General features: G+C 37.5%; 4 protein-coding genes and 1 non-coding gene across 8 annotated transcripts; 3 read left to right on the top strand and 2 right to left on the bottom strand.

Annotated features, from left to right (window-relative positions):
• LOC104718723 (pentatricopeptide repeat-containing protein At4g16470-like) lies at positions 3,268 to 5,788 on the bottom strand. 2 transcript variants are annotated; one of them, XM_010436515.2, is made up of 2 exons: positions 5,528 to 5,788; positions 3,268 to 4,723 (listed from the first exon to the last, which is right to left on the bottom strand). In XM_010436515.2, the coding sequence occupies exons 1-2, from the start codon at positions 5,731 to 5,733 to the stop codon at positions 3,412 to 3,414; spliced, it is 1,518 nt and encodes a 505-aa protein (XP_010434817.1). In that variant the 5' UTR covers positions 5,734 to 5,788; the 3' UTR covers positions 3,268 to 3,411. The 2 variants fall into 2 exon arrangements, 1 of the variants encoding a protein (XP_010434817.1); XR_002033604.1 differs by lacking the exon at positions 3,268 to 4,723 and adding an exon at positions 4,984 to 5,353.
• On the top strand, positions 5,871 to 5,951 carry TRNAL-CAG. The gene has a single exon. It is a non-coding gene; the product is annotated as a tRNA-Leu (tRNA).
• Positions 7,345 to 10,216, top strand: LOC104718720 (inositol transporter 4). Of its 3 annotated transcripts, none has more exons than XM_010436513.2 (3): positions 7,345 to 7,449; positions 8,175 to 8,792; positions 8,892 to 10,216. In XM_010436513.2, exons 2-3 carry the CDS (start codon positions 8,250 to 8,252, stop codon positions 10,095 to 10,097), a joined length of 1,749 nt encoding a protein of 582 aa, XP_010434815.1. In that variant the 5' UTR covers positions 7,345 to 7,449; positions 8,175 to 8,249; the 3' UTR covers positions 10,098 to 10,216. The 3 variants fall into 3 exon arrangements, with proteins under 3 accessions (XP_010434815.1, XP_010434814.1, XP_010434813.1); XM_010436512.2 differs by lacking the exon at positions 7,345 to 7,449 and adding an exon at positions 7,868 to 7,927; XM_010436511.2 differs by lacking the exon at positions 7,345 to 7,449 and having other exon boundaries at positions 7,946 to 8,792.
• LOC104718722 (U-box domain-containing protein 4-like) lies at positions 10,566 to 12,734 on the bottom strand. The gene is made up of 2 exons (XM_010436514.2): positions 11,270 to 12,734; positions 10,566 to 10,962 (listed from the first exon to the last, which is right to left on the bottom strand). Exons 1-2 carry the CDS (start codon positions 12,614 to 12,616, stop codon positions 10,900 to 10,902), a joined length of 1,410 nt encoding a protein of 469 aa, XP_010434816.1. The 5' UTR covers positions 12,617 to 12,734; the 3' UTR covers positions 10,566 to 10,899.
• On the top strand, positions 17,223 to 17,900 carry LOC109126986. Its single transcript, XM_019231019.1, has one exon. The coding sequence runs from the start codon at positions 17,277 to 17,279 to the stop codon at positions 17,874 to 17,876; it is 600 nt and encodes a 199-aa protein (XP_019086564.1). The 5' UTR covers positions 17,223 to 17,276; the 3' UTR covers positions 17,877 to 17,900.

The raw sequence follows: 23,415 nt of genomic DNA, 5'->3' as shown, positions 1-23,415 counted from the left end.
GAAAAAAAAAAAAAAAAAAAAAAAAAAAAAAAAAAAAAAAAAAAAAAAAAAGAAATTAGTGCACAATTATGTAAATCATCGAGGGCAAACAAAAATGTGATGAGCTCTAGGAAAATTTGATTTTCAAAAATTCAAGACTTTTTGACCCATTGATTATCTATATTTGTTTAAATATTTTCGAATATTCGATTTTATTTATTTATTTACGTTAATATCTCACGTCGGTAATAAACTGACTTAAATATACACGTCGGTTACGAAAGCGACGTAACTTTCATCGACGTAAATTTTTTTTATTAAACTATCAACTATCCTTTTGTGGTTTTATCAAGATATTACATAACAATAAGAGTTCCCTAACAATATAACATGAGTGTCCGCTCAAACATTTTGTAGCACACTCGTAAAATTTAAAACTATATCTTTTAATATATTAAAATAAATTCCATTTATTTTGATAGTAAGAAAAATTAGTACCAATTTATGTATTATTTTTTCACAAAGTTTCTTTTTAGGATCTATTTTATGATATAAATAACTATACAGAACCCTCTTAATTATATAAAATTTTTATTTATCTAATTTTTTATTTTTGACATGGAAAAGTGGCACTGCTCGTCCTTGTAGTTAAGCCAATAATCTTATCATATTAGACATTCACATAATTCAAAAGATACTATTCTGTTTTAAATGATTGTGGGTATATTTTATTTAACTTTTTGGTATTGATTTTTTGTTAAGAAAATTGGTTACAAAATATGCTTTCAGAATCTTATTTCAAAACTGTTCTCACTTTTCAAAAATTTACAAAATAACTTTTTAATGTTTGATATACCCTTTAAAAGAAGGATAAATAACAAAGCTGGCCTCTGTAATTTTCCTTTACAAGACTAAAACTGTAGATTTATACCAAAAAGGTTAATTTTCAAATTTTGATATTTAAGTAGAAAGATTGATTAAAGATTTTTAAATATAAAATTTGGTTGATTAAAAATTGGTTCACTGGAAGTAATCTTCCGAGTAAAGAAAGAGAAGTACATTTGTCCGGAAGAAAATTGGTTGACTGGAAGTAAATCTTCGGAATAATTGCTATTGGTATATCACATATTACTTCCAGTCAACCAATTTGATTGATTAAAGATTTATACCAATAATAATTACATGGCACATTCTATAAACTTCCAAATAACATTATTTAATATATTACAATATTTTAAATAAATTAGGTTTAAATTATCAATTTCACATTAAGAGTTTAGTTTTGAGAGATAGAGTTTAGTATTTTGAATTTAAAATTAATTTTAAAATATAATGTTATTTTTGGAATTTTAAAGATGTTGTGCTAGATTTTTGTCAACTGAATATTAATTTAAAATAAAATCTCACAGTTTTGGTTACCTAAAATGGAAGAAAATAAAACTTGTTTTAATGCTATTTATGAGAATTTCCTTTTCTTTTCTTGTCACCTCTAGTCAACTGATTTTAAAGGATTTTTTTCTGTGTAAATCAAATTTAACCGATTTTTTTTTTACGAGGATTTTCATGTAAATAAAATTTTCACATCTCTATTTTGAATAAAATTTTTCTTCAACTTCCAATAATGGATAAGGAAAACACTCTTATAAAGTAAAAAATAATATACAATATAACTTATAGTTATATCATCAAATTTTTTATTTATCATCTAAACTCCAACAATGATAAATCCAAATCTACATTCAAAATTCTGAAATCTAACTTATATGAGCTAAAAGCGTTTAAAAGTTACATATAAAGATTATACTGCGTATTATTTATAATTTTATTTTGATTAATCAATTTTATACGATTCTTTGTTATTATTTACATACTTTTTCATCCAAACTTGTTAAAGAATTATAACACTTTATTAGATCTTACAACAACAACAACAACAAAAAGTGTTTAGTAGAACTTTAAAGTATCTTCATCCAATACTCTAAAACAGGTTTAAGACTAAATCAATCTTATATAAACTATAGTTTATATTAAAATTGTTAGTAGAACATTGAATCATTTCCTCCAAATATAGGAAGCAAAGGTGCATAATTGGAACATCAAATCATTTCTTTGGATTACTATTAATAGTTTTTTTTATTGATGCTATGTCTCCCTTTTACATTTATCATTGGAACAATTTTGTTGAGCCAAGGGACTCTACCGCTCAAGCTATGTATCACCTCTTGACCAATCAGAGAACAAGTCTTGAAGACATTAGGTTGATGAATAAAGCATTTGCTGCTCAGTTGAGACAGTGGAGGATGATTTGTCAACCTCAAGAGAGGGTGATCTAATTCCAATTGCAAAAGTGGGACTTTGTTGCTTCTTGGGTGGTAATCCTCAAAATACTTAAGCCTTTGTTGTTGCTTTTGTATTTTTTTTGGTTCATCTGTGTATTTGGTCGTTGTAGATAGTTGTTTTGTGTGCCCAATCTGCGAAGTCCTTCTTGAGGATAAATATAAGTTACAAATAATTGATTGATACAGATCTACTTGTATTTAATTCCAAATTGTTTTAGGTTAACTTCGTTATTATGTGTTGGTTGTTGTTAGGCCTGTCGTGTCAGGAGGCTCAGGCCATGAGGAATGCACTGTTGTTACTGGTAAGTCTTATTTAATTATATCTTGAAATGCATAAACTGTTAGTGCCTTTATTTATTCCTTAATGCGTAATTTGACATATGTAAACTGTTAGTGCGTTAATCATACATTCCACGTTCAGTGCATCAGCCCATGGCTAACAAAACAACGTACTTGTCCAGTGGGTATGTCTCTAATCTAATATTTATATTTGTCTTTTGCAGTTTTTTGTTTATATTTTAATATTGATGAGGTAAAATATATTTCACAGATTCCCGTCGATGGCTGGCGTTACAATAACTAGATCATTGTCGTTGTGATTTTGCCTAGTTTTCTTAGATTTTTTAAAATGACTATCTCGAAATCTACTTAGAAAGGTTTTGTCGTTGTGATGTTTTCCTAGATATTTTAAAATGAATTACAAGACTATCTCGAAATCTACTTAAAAATGGTTTCGAAACTTGGTCCTTCTTCCAACTGGCTTATGATTCTTATTGAATGTCGCTAACAAAGAGCCATTTCGGTCTACCATTGTTGTAGTTGAGTATAAGCTATCCATATCAACACGTATCTAGATATAATCTATTATAAATGTAAAGATTGTACTTTTTTTACGAGACATTAGAAGATCATACGTTTCATACCTTTCAAAAGAACGTAGACGGGTGAATCAACCCAAACATAGGTCGTACTCGTACCGTACAACTACATTCATAGTAGTTTGGAAACTCCAACAACATCTTTGGATTCAAAATTTTTTTAGCTAATTGCAGGTTGTTTTTGGTCAAACAATGCAAGACGAGATATCAGTCCATCAAACAGGACAGCTAGCGTCTAAGTCGTCTGAATAGCAGTAAACATCCATAAAATATGAAGTCATCTCATGGACCTTCTCATATATCTTTACAGATAGTCTGTGAGACGTATCATCCTTCATGAATCTATGAACTTCCCCTTGTAATTCGATCTGGCTATACCCGGGATCTTTTTTAACTCCTGCATTCTCCATTCTCCGTCTAACTTTTGACGCAGCATCTAGGAATCCACAACTCGCATATCCATTGGCAAACACCACGTAATTCCCCCCATTTGTTGGATCCAACTCCAAAAACTTTGTAGCTGCGACTTCTAGCAGTTTCACATTCCCATGAATCCTGCAAGCCCCAAGTAACGAACCCCATACCGGAGCATGCTCCTTGCAAGGTGACTTCATAACAAATTCGTACGCTTCTTGAATCCTACCAGCACGCCCTAACGTATCAACCATAGCTGCATAGTGTCGTCCCTCAGGTTCAATCCCATAATCTCTCTTCATAGAACTGAAATGCTCCCAAGCTTTATCAACTAAACCTCCATGGTTACACGCGGTGAGAACCACCAAAAATGTAACAGGATTTGGTCTACAACCTTCTTCCTTCATCTTATCAAAGCATTTTAACACTTCTGAGACTTTTCCATGATATCCATACCCAGACATCAATGAGGTCCATGTAACAACGTTTCTGGTGGACAACTGATCAAATAATTTGTGGCCATCAGAGAAACTGCTGCATTTGAAGTACATATCAACAAGGGCACTATCGACTATAATGTTGGACTTGATATGGCACTTAATCATCACAGCGTGGGCTCTCATTCCGTGTTCCAGGGATGCTAACGCAGAACAAGCTCTAAACACTGAAGCAAAGGTATACTGGTCCGGAACTATTCTGTTCTGTCTCATATCATAGTATATATAAAGCCCATCTTGCTCCAGACCCTTTTGCACATACCCAGATATCATGGCGTTCCATGGAATCAAATCATCCTTACATTGCAAACAACGAAAGAGAATCTCAGCAGTTTGAAGATCCCCAGATAAGGCGTAAAGTATCAACAACTTGACTTTCAAATACTCATTGGGAGCAAATCCCACAACAACCATTTGAGCATGTATCCGTTTCCCTTTTGTATACTCCTTCCTTTGTTTACATTCCTGCAACAACACAGCATAAGTCTCAGGCTGGACTTGCAACCACCCGCTACCCCACAATAGCCCAACAGCTTCTTTCAATCTCCCAGTAACACACAGACCCTTTAGTGTCTTATCCAGCTTCTCTTTCTTTCTCTGATTCTCCACCTGAAAGCTAGAAACATGTTTCAGGTGACGAACCAAACTTAATCAAGGGAAAGACTCAGACTTTACAACATCATAAGAGATGATCATAGGGTGTGAATTAAGAACTAAGACCAGATTCAACAACGAAAAGGCAAATGAGTAATCGAAAAAAGGATAGGATCTGAGAAGAGAAACCTGCTAATCATCCTCTCGGCAAGCATCCGGCGTAGGATCGTGGTCGCGTTGCCGGAAAACATAGGACCACCACAAGGCGAAGACTGAGGNCTTGCTCCAGACCCTTTTGCACATACCCAGATATCATGGCGTTCCATGGAATCAAATCATCCTTACATTGCAAACAACGAAAGAGAATCTCAGCAGTTTGAAGATCCCCAGATAAGGCGTAAAGTATCAACAACTTGACTTTCAAATACTCATTGGGAGCAAATCCCACAACAACCATTTGAGCATGTATCCGTTTCCCTTTTGTATACTCCTTCCTTTGTTTACATTCCTGCAACAACACAGCATAAGTCTCAGGCTGGACTTGCAACCACCCGCTACCCCACAATAGCCCAACAGCTTCTTTCAATCTCCCAGTAACACACAGACCCTTTAGTGTCTTATCCAGCTTCTCTTTCTTTCTCTGATTCTCCACCTGAAAGCTAGAAACATGTTTCAGGTGACGAACCAAACTTAATCAAGGGAAAGACTCAGACTTTACAACATCATAAGAGATGATCATAGGGTGTGAATTAAGAACTAAGACCAGATTCAACAACGAAAAGGCAAATGAGTAATCGAAAAAAGGATAGGATCTGAGAAGAGAAACCTGCTAATCATCCTCTCGGCAAGCATCCGGCGTAGGATCGTGGTCGCGTTGCCGGAAAACATAGGACCACCACAAGGCGAAGACTGAGGCGCCTCTGTTTGTAACTCCCGAGTGTAAACAACCATGGCGAGCCTGTTCAGCGTGAAGCAGATAGAAGAAGAATAGGATTTGTGAGAAAGAGAAGACGAGATTTGTAGTGTTCTCATTCAAGAAAACGAACATTCCCATCAATGGAGAAATTGAGTTTGTTCCCTTCTTCAATTTGATTTCTCGATTTTAGGGTTCAAGCCGGGTTTATAATGTTTTTATTATATAAAGGTTATTGTAAGTCGTATATCAAAGAGTCAAGATGGCCGAGTTGGTCTAAGGCGCCAGCTTCAGGTGCTGGTCCGAAAGGGCGTGGGTTCAAATCCCACTCTTGACATTTATCTTTTTTTGTTTTTTTTTTTCTTTTTAATTGTTTTTTTTATAATAAACAGTCAAATATATATCTTCTCTTATCAGCTATCACCTGAGTTTAAAATTAAAATATGTATTAATAGATCTTTGAAAATAACAATTTTATTTATTATTTGGAAAATATGTATATATTGGGTCCAACATTTACCTTTGCATATCCGTTGTGAAATGATTGTCTATTTATCTCGAATAAGTAATGATAGTCTGGTATAATAAACTTCGGAACATGATTCCTCTCTTTGTTCACATATGTATATTTATGTTTGTCTGGCACCCACAAGGCCACAATAAGAACCAATTATATTATCCCATTTAGGAAAAGTTGGGGATCGAATCCCTTTGGTGATAGAGGACTTGGTCAAGTGGAGAGGATCACTAGCCTAAATGGCCTCGTCTTTCGAACATGATTCCTTCTTGACAAAAAAAAAAGAAGATTCCTTCTTGTTTGAATCTACACGTACGAAACTAGTTAGGTTATCCACAAAAGAAAATGACAATCAAAAATATAAAAAGACCGAAGAAATAAGAAAGGTGAAAAAACAAATTCTTCTATGAAGAAAATAAAATTGTTGTGGTCATGATATTTACAATGTGTATTACGATGTTTTGATTTTTTTATTCACTATATATGGAATTGGTCGAGTTTGCCCGCATCATCAGGTTTTTACATGTCACTGATTCTTAGTTTTATCAGCTACCAAAAAACAAAAGTTATAAAGAAGAACAATTAAAAAAAGACTCATACGAATCCAACATATAAAGCATACAAACATTCAATGAAAGAAAAATTTGAATCTTATATAATGCAGTAATGCATATATATAATTAGTAAGTTCATGTTACTGAGAGATGTTTATCCAATTTCCAAACCAAAATAAACAAAAAGTATAGGAGATAAGATAATAGGAGAGAAGAAAAGAGACAGAGGAATAAAACTATTTCTATACTATTAGACAGGTAAATGTCGATGAAGTTCCTCCCTCGTACAAGAAAAAATTATTCCAACTCGAAACTTTGATAAACTTATGATGGTGTCATATACCAATAATAGCCAGATCTAACTGTTACAGTTATTAACTAACACAACTATAGGAGATGGGTTTTTATTTTTTGACTAATGGGATTGTCAGAAGAAAACACAACCACTAAAACATTACATAACCATTTTTCCAGTGAATCATTCTTATCTCAAATATTGACCTAAAGTTAATCCTTAATTATTGGATATTAGACCACTTGTTTTAGCATATCACACTGTTATCTTTTTCTTCTAAATTTAGCATTTGAGTCCTGACTTTATTATCTATATATATACAGTTTCACGTATCCTTAAGACTCACATTCTTGTGTTTGTTTCAAAGTATATTGTAAACTTCAATTCCGAGGAGAAAAAAAAAACTATTTGTTTACCCAAATCAAGTATTGGCAGGAAAAACTCGTATTCAAGAGTGTTAACTTCCCAGGTAAGAAAAATTGCCCTGAAGATATCAACTCTTACAAATTCTTCCCTGCTCGATTTTTTTTTTTCTTTTTTCTTTTTAGGTTTGTTTAGTTACCAAAACATAAGTTACATTTCTGGCATCCATGCATTAGGGTTGATATAGGCTCATGTTTATGTTTTGGATTTTTTTTTTTTTACTTTAGATTAAATTACTGAGATTATTTATCCACTGCAAATAAATTTTCGAGTTGTGTGCAAGGGTCAAAATCTATTGAACTCAAATGTATTTAGTTTCCAGATAAAAAAAGGAGAGGATACTATCAAAACGTTTAACCGTTTGTAGATTTATTAATACGAAACGGTCAAAAAGATTAGGCAATGTAGGTCCCACTTATCCAAAATACATCTCATCTTCTAATTCTATCCTCTCGTCTCGTGTGTTCAAAGATTCCATTTTCATCTCATCGTACACTCAAACACCGTAACATTTTTCGTGACTGGTACGACTCAAAAAATCTCAAACGGATGACTTCTATTTTTTTTTTGTTTTAACTTATTATGTTTTTTTTCTCACTTGCCTGTCTTATTCGATTTGGTCTGGTTTTAATTGTTTTGACTGTTAAGATCTGTTAATATGGAAAGGAACAAAAAAAAAAAAAAATATCAAAAGCTTTGAATGATCATGGATTTTTTAAGTTTCCGATTTCGAATATATTCGTTTAAATCTCTTTCTCTATATAATTACAGGCAACGATTGAGAGGCTAATCTCTCCCTAATTTCTCTACCGAAAGAATCACATCTACAGAGATCACAATACAACAATGGTGGAAGGAGGGATAGCTAAAGCAGACAAAACAGAGTTCACAGAGTGTTGGAGAACGACATGGAAGACACCTTACATCATGAGATTAGCTCTCTCCGCTGGTATCGGAGGTCTTCTCTTCGGTTACGATACCGGTGTCATCTCAGGAGCTCTTCTCTTCATCAGGGAAGATTTCGATGAAGTTGATAAGAAAACATGGCTTCAGTCTACTATTGTTAGTATGGCGGTGGCCGGAGCCATCGTCGGAGCTGCCGTCGGAGGTTGGATCAACGATAAGTTTGGTAGGAGGATGTCGATTCTTATCGCTGATGTTCTTTTCTTGATCGGTGCTATTGTCATGGCGTTTGCTCCTGCTCCGTGGGTTATCATCGTTGGAAGAATCTTTGTTGGGTTTGGTGTTGGTATGGCTTCGATGACGTCGCCGTTGTACATCTCTGAAGCTTCTCCGGCGAGGATTAGAGGTGCACTTGTTAGTACTAATGGTCTTCTCATCACCGGAGGACAGTTCTTCTCCTACCTTATCAATCTTGCTTTTGTCCATGTAAGTTAAAATGATTAGCTCTCTGTTTTTATTTAAACTCTGTTTTGTTTGTTATTTCACAAAAAAATGAGAAAAGTCTCTAAATCTTGATTGAAACAGACTCCAGGAACATGGAGATGGATGTTGGGAGTTGCGGGAGTTCCGGCGATAGTTCAGTTTGTGCTAATGTTGTCTCTGCCTGAATCTCCACGGTGGTTATACAGAAAGGATAGGATTGCGGAGTCGAGAGCAATTCTTGAGAGGATTTACCCGGCGGACGAAGTGGAGGCGGAGATGTTAGCTTTGAAAGAGTCAGTCGAGGCGGAGAAGGCGGACGAGGCGATCATCGGAGATAGCTTCAGCGCAAAGATCAAAGGAGCTTTCGGGAATCCTGTTGTTAGACGTGGACTCGCGGCTGGTATCACAGTGCAAGTGGCACAGCAGTTTGTGGGGATCAACACTGTCATGTACTACAGTCCTTCAATTGTGCAGTTCGCTGGTTACGCCTCAAACAAGACAGCTATGGCCTTATCTCTCATTACTTCTGGTTTGAACGCGGTGGGTTCGATAGTGAGCATGATGTTTGTGGATAGGTACGGGAGAAGGAAGCTGATGATCATCTCTATGTTTGGGATCATTACATGTCTTATCATATTAGCCACTGTGTTCTCACAAGCGGCCATTCACGCCCCCAAGATTGATCCGATGGAGTCGAGGACGTTTGCTCCAAATGCTACTTGTCCAGCGTATGTCCCGCTAGCAGCCGAAAATGCTCCTCCTTCAAGGTGGAACTGCATGAAGTGTCTCAGGTCCGAATGTGGATTCTGTGCCAGCGGAGTACAGCCGTATGCACCAGGAGCATGTGTGGTGTTGTCGGATGATATGAAAGCAACTTGCGGCTCAAGAGGAAGAACATATTTCAAAGATGGATGCCCAAGCAAGTTTGGGTTCTTAGCAATAGTGTTTTTGGGTCTTTACATCATAGTGTATGCTCCAGGTATGGGCACTGTCCCGTGGATCGTCAACTCTGAGATCTATCCACTCAGATATAGAGGTGTTGGTGGAGGGATAGCTGCCGTCTCGAATTGGGTCTCCAATCTCATTGTGAGTGAGAGCTTCCTCTCACTCACCCACGCTCTCGGCTCCTCTGGGACCTTCCTTCTCTTTGCCGGCTTCTCCACAATCGGGCTCTTCTTCATTTGGCTGCTCGTTCCTGAAACCAAGGGGCTTCAGTTTGAGGAGGTTGAGAAGTTGCTTGAGGCCGGCTACAAGCCCAGTCTCTTGCGGCGGAGGAACAAGAAGGGCAAAGAGGTCGATACGGCTTAAGACGATGATGATCACTGACCTTTCTCTCTATATTTTTATTGTTATTCGCAACCAATTCCAAATTCAACATTGTATCGAAGACCTTTAAAAACTTCAAAGAAAACATGATTGAAAGCAAAGCTTCTCAAAGACCATAAGAGCACTAATACTAACGTGAATTTACCCCCAAAAAAATGAGTTTGCAAGAGCATACGACCAACTTAGGCAAACAGCTTTGTGTAGCCCAAAGCATCAGGTTAAATAAACAAGTGAATTACTTACTTTTGAGACAAAGCCATAACTATCAGTGTCAAAGTGGTGGGGCAAACAACTGTTTCAACGATAACCAATTACTATTGTAGGACAAGACAATACAAGTGGTGCCAGATATGCTGCTGACAAACAAATCATCTACAAAATCCACCGTCAGACTCAGACAGATCCACAGACAAGCTCGAAAGATCCAACAATAATTGATCGCAAATCGAGTAAAGCAATTGATCAAGAAATATCGATTAAAAATTGCTTAGTTCTTGAACAAGCCTTTTCTTTGCCTTAAAAATCAGGCATACTCCCCACACCTCACAAACCAGAAGCCAAAACCTGAAAATGCTAAACTTGTAATCCAAATAAGCACTCCCTTGAAACCCCCTCAAAAACTAGCTTAACCATCAATACATGAGAGATCAAAAAGTCAGTCAAGTTTCTGCTAATCATTTGATCTCTCTTTACAGTCTACATAAAAGACAGCTATACAAAACCACCAAACATACAACTCAGTATATACATTACTAGACTGATGAAACGTCCACATGGTTTCATTTCAAGGGCTTGTTGAACATCCCTCATTCCTTGGCTCCCGAAGATACCCCAGAAGTCTTTCTGCCTACACAATACAAAACAATGAATCTTGATCAATTTCAAGCTTTTCATACATCCTACCAAACATTTGAACCAAACTGACCCTGCGAATCGATGGAATCCATATCACAATCCTCAAATGGGATCAACTAAATCTATGAATCTGGTTTGTTGGACTAGATCTGATTCGAGATCTCTTGAGAAATCACAGACCAGAGACACCACCACTGACACAATATTAAAACTCTAATCCGTAAAAGAAGACTCTTTGTATCAAGCTAAACGAACAAAGATGATGCAATGAGAAATCAGCTTAAAAGCACAGTTCTTACCCTCCGCTTAGCTCTAACACTGACGGAGCCGCTCTGAGAGAGACCCACAAGTGGAGGAATCGCACCTTCCCTCACAAGCAACCCACGGTTTCTAACGCTATCAGAACAAAGCTGCAACAGAGTCAAGATCGCAAATTCTTTCCCTTTAACAGATCCATCCTCGATGGCCTCAACAAGCGCTTCGATGCCTCCTTCCTCTACAATAGCCTCTTTCCCTTCATCTATCGCTGCAAGGCTACTCAAAACCACCATTGCCTTCTCCGCCATTCCAGTTCCTTCCTCCGCCACAAGGTCCACCAACGGCTTCACCGCTCCAGCGGTAACCGCTCTCTCCTTGTTTTGCTGAAGTGTACACAGCTTGTAAAGCGTCGTCAGAGCATCCTTCTTCCCCCTGCAAGATCCGTTCAACAGAAGAGAAACAAGCGGCGGAATCGCACCGCATGCTCCGATTGAGCCTTTGTTCTCCTCCAATAGTGCCAAACTAAGCAACGCACATGCTGCGTTCTGCTTTGAAGTCTCCGTCCCGGTTTTGAGTACCCACACTAGTGACTTAATCGCTCCTCCTGCGGCGATTACAGTTTTATTCTGGTCGTGTAAAGAGAGGTTCAAGAGAGCTGTGACTGCATGCTCCTGTGTCCATGGATCGTTACAACGAAGAAGCGGAATCAAAGCTTGAATAGCTCCAGATTCCCCAATCAACACACGATTGTCCGCTCGATTCTTCGCCAGGAGCCGCAGCTTCGCCGCAGCAGATCGCTTAATCGCCACCGAAGAAGAACGAAGTCCGTCGATGCAGAGTTTCACAGTTGGCTGCAGATCTTCCGGCGAAATACACTCAATAATCTCCGTAGAGAAGTTCTCCCTCTGTAGAAACCCTAAACACGGCTCCGGATCCTGCTCCGCTTCGTTATCTCCGCCGTTCTCATTCCTCTCAGCAGCGTCCGGCGACGGCAAGCAAGCGAGACGCTGTAGCTCGCCGGAGATATCGCTACTACAAGCGGAGAAATCACTGAACGCCTGAGAAATGTCGAGAAACGCTTCCTCTTTCACCGAGGAAGCGCTTGAATTAAGAGAATTACTGTTTTTCAAAGCGAGCTCGCCGAGCCTCATGTCGATGACGGAATCGGAAAGGAACTCCGAGGCGTACTCAGATTTATCGCCGATTGAGCCGACGAAAGAGCAAGATTGATCACCGCTTTGGTAGAAATTAGATCTCACTGTCCTCATCGAACGGCCAGCTTGTCGATGTAACCTCGCCGCCGACGGCGAAGAAGAACCGTAGAAGTCGGTTGATAACGGGAAGCGAGTAGAATTCAAATGAGATATCGGATCCTCCACTGACACCATCTTCGTAAAGATCTATCTATCTGAGTGAACTCACGAATTTGTTAATTCTAATTTCTGAGAAGGTTCATTGGTAAGAGGAGGAGGAGGAGGAGGCTTGAAGAAGAGAGGATGAGAAGGTTTTTAAAAGCTTGTAGCTGTTGGTATCTGGGTGACTCTTCACTCACGGGACCGTGACGAGTTTCTTAAATCACGGTTCCACGTGGCGAGATTTTGAGCTGGATGTGATTAAATCGACGGTTTAGAGAGAGCAGCGTATTGGTTGCATGTCTGTGTTTTCACCAGCCATGTGACTGTGACTTTTAGGTGTACTGGGTCCAAAAGGTTGTAAATTTTAAACTACGAAAAAGCCCCTGCAAACAGAAGAGTCGAGTTCAGAAGACACGTGGGGACAGTTGGCTTTTTTGGTAATTCCGTTACACGGCTGTGGCCTCTGTGTGTGTGTGTGTGTGTGCCGATTGGGTTTTATGAACGGTTTTGCAGGAGAGATGTTTTTACACCGTTGGATTATGTAATCCAACGGTTGTTAGAGGTTTGAATGGTACACCTCGATGCCACGTGCAGTGCTTGTCGACATAGATACGCCCAATGACTTGGTTTTTACACTACTTCTTCAGTCTTCTCATCAGCTTCACCATTGGCAATGGGATCTTTGATTGATTTAGGTCGGTTTGGGTTTTTATAGCGTACCAACAAAACGAAGAATTGCGAGTTTATATAATAGTTAGTGGTTTAAAACGTTAACATCTCACACTTCTGTGGTGGATATGAATTTGATCAACACGATCCTTCTCTGTCACTAAGAAATTCACTAGGATGCTGCATAATCACTCGTCATACCTATTTATCATTATCATTTTCAATGAGAATATAAGGAAAAAAAAAAAAAAATCTTGTCCTTTAATTTACAAAGTAGTATCATTATAGAATCGGATAACTTTTTTCTCTGAAATCAAGTCTTGTACGTTTGCGCATGCAATTACGTAAGTTCCAAAAATTGAGTTACTCTTCTTTTTCTTAACCAATCCGTTAGATATATGCTTAGACGATTAATTGAGTAAGACATCAACTTGAAGCAATTTATAAGTAATAATACTATGTGATTTTATAGTCAAACACAAGAATAAGCTAGCGCACGTATACGATTAAATTAAACATGAACAATCAACCGTCAAAGCGACGTATAAAAACACTTATAAATCATGTTTAATTTTTGTCTGTCAAAGGTTATATATATAATCTCAATTTTTAGTGTTATAGCAAATTACTTCGTATTGCCTTCGAAGGCAAACCATGTCAGTGTGATCATTTTTTAAATAATGTGATGTGTAATTATACAATATGGTGAGTTGTTCAACACCCCAACTAGAATCTGGAATGATTAATAATGCAATTAAATAAATGTGATTGTAAAGATTGTGTTTGTCCCCACCCTAGCAATCGTTTTTAGACAGCCGTATAGAGAGAGTAGGTATATCCTTATTACGGCGACCAAAATAGGGGAAATACTACTATTGTATAAAGAACTACGTAATCCATGTATAATTATGATATTCTCAAGTGTCTATTAGTTAAACTATAAGTAGACAAATTTTTTTGTCGTTTTATGCAATTAAACATTTTGATATTTGATGAATGTTTCCATCACTAAATGTCATTTTCTGCAAAGTTGGGTGTATGTACGTACATTAATCTGTACATAATTGTATGTCTATTTTCTGCGCGTACATGCTATGTTCATCAATATTATATGCTTATATATTAATAAATGATTACTGCTATCTAAGTAAAAAATGTTGAAGTTGACAAGCAAAAAACCAAATGACAAATTGATGATTGAGATATCTTGTTTAATTAAATTTAAAAATGTATTGTACCATAACCAGGAATTTGATTTTTTTTTTTCCTTTTTGTATATATTTTGGTTATATAGATAGAAGTTTGAGATTTTTAGAAAACTTAAAATGCATGAATGGCGATATATTATGTTTGAATAATTAACTTCGGTCAAATTCTTCAGGTGGTAGGATTCGGAAAAAAAATGAGCAAGCGTCCGTGTGTTTAAGTGTGACTTTTGGAGAGCAAACGAAACAAATGTGTATAAAGAAGATTAATAAATTCTTGAAACATCTTTTGGCGAAAAAAATGCAACACTCGATCGATTCACAAGTATAACCATGTGACTAGCAGGAAATTGAGATGTTCCCAAAAAGGTGCAAGATAACCGATGCTTGTTATTGTTAAATACTACTATTTAATTAGGACTCTAATATTATGTGAAATGGGGAAGTATTCATGTTTGTGTACCAGTTTATTGGAATTCTAAATAGATATACATACGGTCGATACTATTGTGAAGAACTCGTAGGTGAGATTTAACAGTAATGTCTCTCACTTCGTTTGACTACTCAGTACTCACTCCTTAATTACGACCCTATGCCACATATGTTGGCTAGGTTCGGCAGAAAAAAAACAGAAAAATACAATATGTATAAAGGTGTTTAATGTAGCAAATTGTTTATACCAATTGTACTATAAGTTAAAATCCTATAATTCCAAAAAAAAAAATTATACAAAATTGGATGCAGTTTTGGTACTGATCATAGCGTTTTGATATATTATCAGTACGATGCATTATTAATCTAGTTTAGTTAGTTATATAGTAATCATATCATAAAGTTAATGGTCCAATAATAACAACAGGTACGCGTTACTCACTTTGTTCGAACCGTGTTGCTCACTTTCTTTGGACCAAAACAAAAAGCTTGGAATTCACAAAAGCATGTCCACAATACTGTTAGAAAGAATCAATATCAATAGTTTTAGCTAGCAACTTTTTCTTTTAGTTGTTTTACTATCAAATATTTTTTAGAATCTAGTCTGTGCCTGTGATTGTGAAGCTTCCGTCCATGCTTTTGCTAAATAAGAGGATTATTTATTGGATCTCAATTCATACTACGTGTTCATCATATCCATGATTCAACTTTATGTTATATATTTTTAATTTGATAAACAAAAAATTAATGTAAAACAATTTTAATTTATATTATAGCATCAGTACTCATTGTAAAACAAGATATCATGGAATTTGCGCTGGTCAATTAGAAGAACATTTGGCAGGACATCAACATTCCAAGTATCGGTTACGATAAGAAGTGATCCTAAAATGTTTTAATGCTCAATTATATGTGGAAGAAGTATGTAGTTCTGGATAAGTCTTTAGGTTTCATACGTAATGGTGGCGAAGAAGAAATAAAGGGACATCTCAACTTATTAGAAAGAATGGGATGGGAGTATACATTTATATGACATCATGCTTGACATCAAAGTGAGTTGGTTAAGAAGAGTTCAATAACTATTAATTAGTCAACTCTTTTTTGTGGTCATCACATTACTAAACACAAGTGTAAATAATGTTCTATTGACCACAAGATTTTCGTATACATGTTGTTTATTTTTCAGATTACCAATCCCAATAATGGAAAAATTCAACATTAACACAACTAATATAATGCCACACAAACAAAGGCCATCATCACACCACTCATGTAATGAGTAAACATGCCGCCAAATAAAATAGAAAAAAAGATTATTGAAATGGAGGGAGTAAGTGGATCCAATCTTCTCATATTGAATGCATCATAATAATAATTACAAAGTTTGATTTAAACTACATGCGTGTCTTCGTTCGTTCGGACAGCCCAAAAAAGAATGTGCCGGTGTAAGGATTAAGGGAATATTCATGATTAGCTTTCTAATTGTTTTTTTTTTTTTACATTTCAAACGTTATCATTTTTTACATTTTCGTTTTTTTACTTATCTGAGAATGAAGTTGAAATTCGCACGTGTGCCCTACATAAAACATATGCCGGATAGTGTACTAAAATAAAATAAATTAAGTGGGTTTTGAAAAATAAAAGAAGACTTTAAAGTATAATAGAAAAATAAGGAAAGGAAGTGGAAGTGGGAGGGCAAAGAAAGATTGACCAAATAAAGTGTATGCAAAAATTAAATATCGCAATAATGAAAGGGTCCATATACTATTCTTTTTTCCATATATCATCAGCCTTTCACTTCAAAATAAAGTCCCTTCTGTTTTTGTTTTTAACTTCTTGTTTTTGGAAAGGACAAAGTAAGCTTTATGTGTGAAAACAACTCATCCTTTTCTTTTTATTTTCCAATAAATTTAACATTTCAAGTTTTTAACACAACCAAGAAATAATACTATATATATAGTTTCTAAGTTTTTTCTTTCTTTCAATTAAAGTCTAGAATTTAGTTAGATACTGACGTTTTGTTTTCTTTTTGATTTTCTTAAAATACAAGTTTTTTCTTAGTATTATTCTAAGTTCATCGAAAACTAAATAATTTTATAATTTGGATATTTTTCTCATAACTGAAAACGATATCCGCAAAAGCATCGTGGGGGAGGAAAAGCTTAATCCCTCCTTATTTTCGTCTGATGGTCCAATGGGCTTCCAATAAGAGCAAGAGTTTGAAATTTGGGTGGGTATGTCTATTAACAACTTCAACGACTGCGACTCTCGCAGTGCATATTTTACGTCCAAATTACGCATTTGTTAGAGTGCGAGCAAGATTATTCGTTTTGCCAAAAGCACAATAAAACAATGTGTACTTGGAAACATGGACGACAAACCAAAATATGTCATACTCTCCCTCTCGCGATAATTGCATCGATTCGTCGCGTCTTTTCTCACTTATGAGCGTTGATCGCCGGTTACCGGCGGTTTTTTCAGGGGATAATAACGGTAAAACGGTTACAACTTCCATAACTGTCTTTTATCTAAACCTATTTAAATCCTGCGTTGTTTTTTGGATCCGTCAGGTTGATCAGAGTGAAAATTACTCTTTTCCTTTGTTCTTATTGATCATGGCGGACAAGATCCGGCGACAAATGCAAGAAATTGCCCTAGGAATCGAAGATGATGCGATCACCCTCCTTGTTGATTTGTGTGAAGAAGCGATCCAAGAGACTCGCTTCAGTCTGATTGTGAAGCCAGTCAACCTTCGCAAGCAAAATCTCCGTGCAATGCTGAGCACATTACCACGGCTGTGGGGCGTCCCTGATGAAGTTTCAGGACGGATAATGGAAAACAAGAAAATTCAATTCTTGTTTCACTCGGAGGAATCCATGGCTGAAGTTCTCCGACGAGGCCCTTGGTCGTTTAACGATTGGATGTGTGTGACCCAAAGATGGAACCCAGCGATTGCGGAGGATGGGATTCATTCAATCCCGTTCTAGATCCAGATTAGAGGAATTCCTACTCATTATCTCACCCTACGTATGGTGACTTTTATTGGCAAAACACTAGGCCAATTCATGGAAACTGACTTCGGCGGAGATGCGGCTGTGATGGTGGACTATGTTCGTATACGCCTCATGTGGAATGTTGATACCCCTCTGCGAATCTAGAGACAATTCCAGTTTGGGGATAGGACCTGTGTTCTGAAGTTTCGGTATGAAAAACTCCGAAACTTTTGTTCTATCTGCGGTCTAATGACTCATGATGCATCTGATTGTCCGAATGGGAATAACCCTCCTCCGCCACCACCACCGGAGGATGATGATGATGACATTGACTACAATCCTGATGGCCCTGCAGACAATCCTGAAATGCAACAACCTGCACCGTTTCGACAGACTACACAGGACAAGCCTGAAGATGGGAATCCGAATGCACCTAAGAAGAGGAAAACAGAGGCCTCAACTTCTGCAAACTACGTTACTTGGCCTCTACTTTGCTGTGATATGCGACACGCTTATGCTACAGATGATACTCAACAATGCTTTTCTAAGCGTAACATTCGTCAGTCAGAAGTGTATGAGGTTCGCAACTGGTTTCAACCACAGGAGACATCCGCACAAGCAACACAAGGACTAGGGAGAGTGACTCCGATTAACCCAACAACTAACAGTGATGGTACGGTGGGCCATAAGCCACCGGAGGCGCCATGAATACAGCATTTTGGAACTGCCGGGGCTTGAAAGGGTCCCTGGTAGTTCGATGCCTAAAGGGAATAAAGTCTACTTACTCTTTCTAGTCGAGACCAAGAATCCCGATGATGTTGTTCGGGATGTTGCTGTTCAGTTGGGTTATGATAATGTTAAGTGTGTTTCTCTGTTGGGGACAGGGGTGGTTTAGCTTTACTTTGGAAGAACTTTGTTTCAGTTTGTTTCTATGATGCAAACGACCGACTAATCGATTGCAAAATCAATAATAAAGAAGTTTCTTTCTACTTCTCTTGTGTTTATGGCCATCCGACTCGCAAACTAAGACATATATTATGGGAACGCTTACAAAGAATTTCTGTTACTAGACATGGAGAATGGTTAATGTGTGGAGACTTCAATGAAATATTACACTCCAATGAAAAACGTGGAGGCCCTGTTCGTGAAATTGGGGTCTTGAAGATTTTCAGAACATGGTAAAGGCGTGCAAAGTTTCTGATCTTCCCTTCAAAGGAAACAATATGACTTGGGCTGGTAAAAGACGTAAACACACAGTCCAGTGTTGGCTAGATCGTGCAATGGCAAATGATCAGTGGAAGGCAACTTACCCTGCTTCTGAAGTTATCTATCTCGAAATGATAGAATCTGATCACCACCCTGCTATCATCAAAATAAAGCGTACCACAGACAGTGGCTTCAAGCCATTTCAATTTGATACAAGACTATGTCAACATCCAGACTTCGAAAATGTTGTTAAGGAGAGCTGGAATGGACTGACTTCGTATGATCTCACTCTGTATGAGAGCATTCAGAATTGTCGACGAGAATTTTCTGCTTGGAAACGAACTCATGGTACCAACTCTGCTCTTCGTATTAAAGAGCTCACCCAGGAAATTGGCGATGCTCACACAGATGCATCAGTTTCAACAGCTCAACTTCATGAACTCCGCAGATCTTTGACCAAGGCATATAAAGATGAGGAAAAATATTGGCATTTAAAAAGCCGTAACTTATGGTTGAACCATGGAGATCGCAATACAAGGTTCTTTCACGCCTCAACAAAAAACAGAATAGCAAGGAATCGACTTACTTCAATACAAGACTCCAATGGGATACAAGTTTACGGTAATAAGGATATTGCCTCAGAAGCAACTGGTTATTTTCAGGATTTATTCACCAGTCAAAGTCAGACTCTCAATCCCCATGTCCTCCGTAATATACATCGTGTAGTCACAGATGAAATGAATGAAGGCTTAACAAAGGAGATATCTGTCTTGGAGATTAAAACTGCGTTGTTTTCCATTGGTAAAACAAAGGCTCCCGGACCGGATGGATTTAATGCGGCTTTTTACCAACAATATTGGGAGACTGTCGGACCATCAATCTTATGAGCAGTGAAATCTTTCTTTGAAACTGGAGTAATTCAGGAGAAGTGGAACCATACTAATTTGTGCCTTATTCCAAAGGTGACTGAACCAAAGACAATGAAAGACTTACGGCCCATCAGTCTCTGCAATGTCACTTATAAGATCGTCTCAAAGATCCTTACGAAACGCTTAAAGGCAGTACTACCAGTTGTTGTCTCTGAAAGTCAGGTTGCTTTTATCCATGGTCGCTACATAACTGATAACATTATGATCGCCCATGAGATATTACACTCTTTGAAAGTTCGGAAACGCTGTGCGAATTCATATATGGCGGGTAAAATAGACATAAGCAAAGCTTATGATCGGATTGAATGGCGGTTTCTTGAAGATGTTATGGTTAAGAAAGGATTCGCTTCTACTTGGATCAAATGGATAATGAACTGTGTACGGTCGGTAACTTTTTCATTACTCGTTAATGGCAGTCCATACGGATTATTCTCTCCAAGTCGAGGTTTACGTCAAGGTGATCCATTATCACCGGCTCTGTTTATACTGTGTGCTGATGTACTAAGCTCTCTAATGAGTGAGGCAACGCGAGAAGGTCGTATCCAGGGTATTCAAATCAGTAATGGGGGACCTAGAGTTTCACATCTATTGTTTGCTGATGACTCTCTTTTCTTCATTAAAGCGGACCACAAAAATAGTTCTAATCTTCTGGAAATATTCAAAGAGTATGGAGATGCTTCAGGTCAGATCATCAATTTCGACAAATCGTCGATTACCTTTGGGAACAGAGTTTATCAACATACTCGAGAGATCATCAAACAGAAACTGCAGATCCCAAATGTTGGAGGAGGTGGCAAATATCTAGGATTACCAGAGCAATTTGGCAGGAAAAAGAAAGAGATGTTGCAATATATTCACACACAAGTAACAAGAAAGACTGGTGGATGCCAAACCAAGTTCTTATCACCTGCAGGAAAAGAAACTCTTATTAAGGTTGTTGCATATGCAATGCCAGTATTTTCAATGAATTGTTTCCAACTACCCTTAGAATTATGCTCAGAACTGGATAGTCTAGTAGCAAACTTCTGGTGGGGCTCAACAAAAGATAAAAGGAAGATCTCGTGGGTGGCTTGGAAAAAACTTCTCTCAACAAAGAAAGATGGTGGACTAGGATTTCGTGACTTTCATCTATTCAATCAAGCACTTCTGGCTAATCATATTTGGAAAATCATCAAGAGACCGGAGAGCTTGCTATACCGTCTTCTCAAGGCTAGATACTTTCGGGACACAGACATTTTTAATGCTTCAAAAGGTCATAAGCCTTCTTATGGATGGAATTCCCTCCGTTTTGGGTGTGAGTTACTAGCCACAAGAATCCAATATACCTTCGGTAATGGTCAAAGAACAAGGATGGGTGTCGACCCCTGGTTACCAACCTCGCCCCCACGCCCTCCGACTATCCTCAATGAGCATAGTTCTGAGCTACCAGTGCAACTACTGATAGATCAACACACCAAACAATGGGACGAGATTAAGCTAGCCGCATATATTGATTCGAGTGATCATTATCTTATACGGAAGATATATCTCCCTTAGACTGATGAGTCAGACAATTATCTCTGGAATCTCACAACGGATGGTCTGTACAGAGTGAAATCTGGTTATTGGCAGGCCCTAACTATGACAAGAACTGAAGATACACCTCAAGCTCCACTAGCTACTACGCCAGATATTGCTGCTAACATCTGGAAATTGGATATTAGTCCAAAACTTAAGCATTTTCTTTGGAGAATGGCTTCAAGAGCTTTAGGCGTTGTTGATAACCTAAGACGCAAAAACATTCATGTCAACCCGTACTGCTCCATCTGCTGTACCGAACTGGAAACGAGTGAACACCTATTCTTCTCATGCACTAATTCTATTGCGATCTGGAGAACACTAGGAATCTCTACCACAATGCTAGCAGATCCGGCTATTGCAGTAGATAACAAACTCAGGTACCTCTTCAACATCCATCAAGACCTTAACCTCCCTCAAATTAGTAGATATGCTTCTTTCTGGTTGTTGTGGTACTTATGGAAGAGTCGTAACAATCTGGTTTTCAACCACAAAATGATGGACCAAAACATCATCAGCACGCAAATACTTTCTGATGTAGAGGAATGGATTACCAATATGTCTCCACAATCAGACGAAGGACATGAGGTTCACAGAGCCAGATCACAAGGTACAAAATGGACTCCACCAGACCAAAGATGGGTTAAATGTAACTATGATGCCTCCCACCATGACGGAGATCGCAATTCAGGTCTTGGATGGATCCTCCGTACTACAACTGGTGCTTTTCTTGAAGCAGGAATGGGAAAATTCCAAGGACGAGCTACCATTGAAGAATCTGAATGTACAACACTCATTTCGGCAATTCAATCATCATGGGGGTTAGGATATCGTGTTGTAGACTTCGAAGGTGACAACTCCACCATTACCAGATTACTCAATAATAAGATGACAAATCCTCGCTTACAACACTATCTGAATACTATTATGGCGTGGTGCTCAAGATTTACTGCTATATGATTCACTTTCACATTTCGAGAGCAGAATTCATGTGCAGATATCTTAAGCAAAATGGCAGTTGACAGTAATCAATTATATGCTCTGTTTAATGTATGTCCAATGTTTTTGTACCCTGTTGTAAACTCAGACCTTATTTTTGGATCTTAATAAAGTCATTGGAAGGAAAAAAAAAAAAACAATGTGTACTTGGAGCCATATTAGGTTATCATTGTGTACCCAAAATTTCTTGGAAGCTTAAGAGCCGCGGCGATCAAACACAAAATCGTCAAAACTTCTCCATTTATATCTGTTAATTGCTTCAAGGATATTACAAAGTGATTCACACAACAAACAATGAATGAGAGCAGAGAACATTTATTTAAAAAAACATAAAAATAATGATATAATCGCAAGTTATACGAGATCATGATATCTTTCCATGTTAAACAGTGATCCGTTTGAACTAATTAGTCTCTTAATAATTTCCAATCTCTAATTATTTTTTCGAATCATAACATGCAATTTGAATCTCGATGAGCAAGGTATCTAATATTTGTATTGATGACCAGAATCCTAAATCAAATTCATATACTAAACTTCCGAAGCTTTTAGCATCTTACTGAAATGTTACAAGAGATAAGGAAGAGATCGCGCGTCTTAGCTGCAACAAATTTGATTGGCTGTGTTTAATTAGAACGTGGAACTTCGCTCATAAATATGCACATCACAAGTTCACAATAATCTCAATTCTCATCTTCTATAATCTATAATACTATTACCGAGTAGCGACATGAAAAAGACTCAGATATGTCACGAACAACTCACGTGTCGTTGACCGGTTGACGTCTCCAACTGCATCAGATCGTGTCGGTTGATCTGATCCAACTCAAAGTACATGTACA

The sequence above is a fragment of the Camelina sativa genome, chromosome 10, assembly GCF_000633955.1.
Source record: "Camelina sativa cultivar DH55 chromosome 10, Cs, whole genome shotgun sequence".
Classification (NCBI taxonomy): domain Eukaryota; kingdom Viridiplantae; phylum Streptophyta; class Magnoliopsida; order Brassicales; family Brassicaceae; genus Camelina; species Camelina sativa.
The sequence above is the reverse complement of the archived record's forward strand: the minus strand, read 5'-3'. Positions and strand labels throughout refer to the sequence as shown.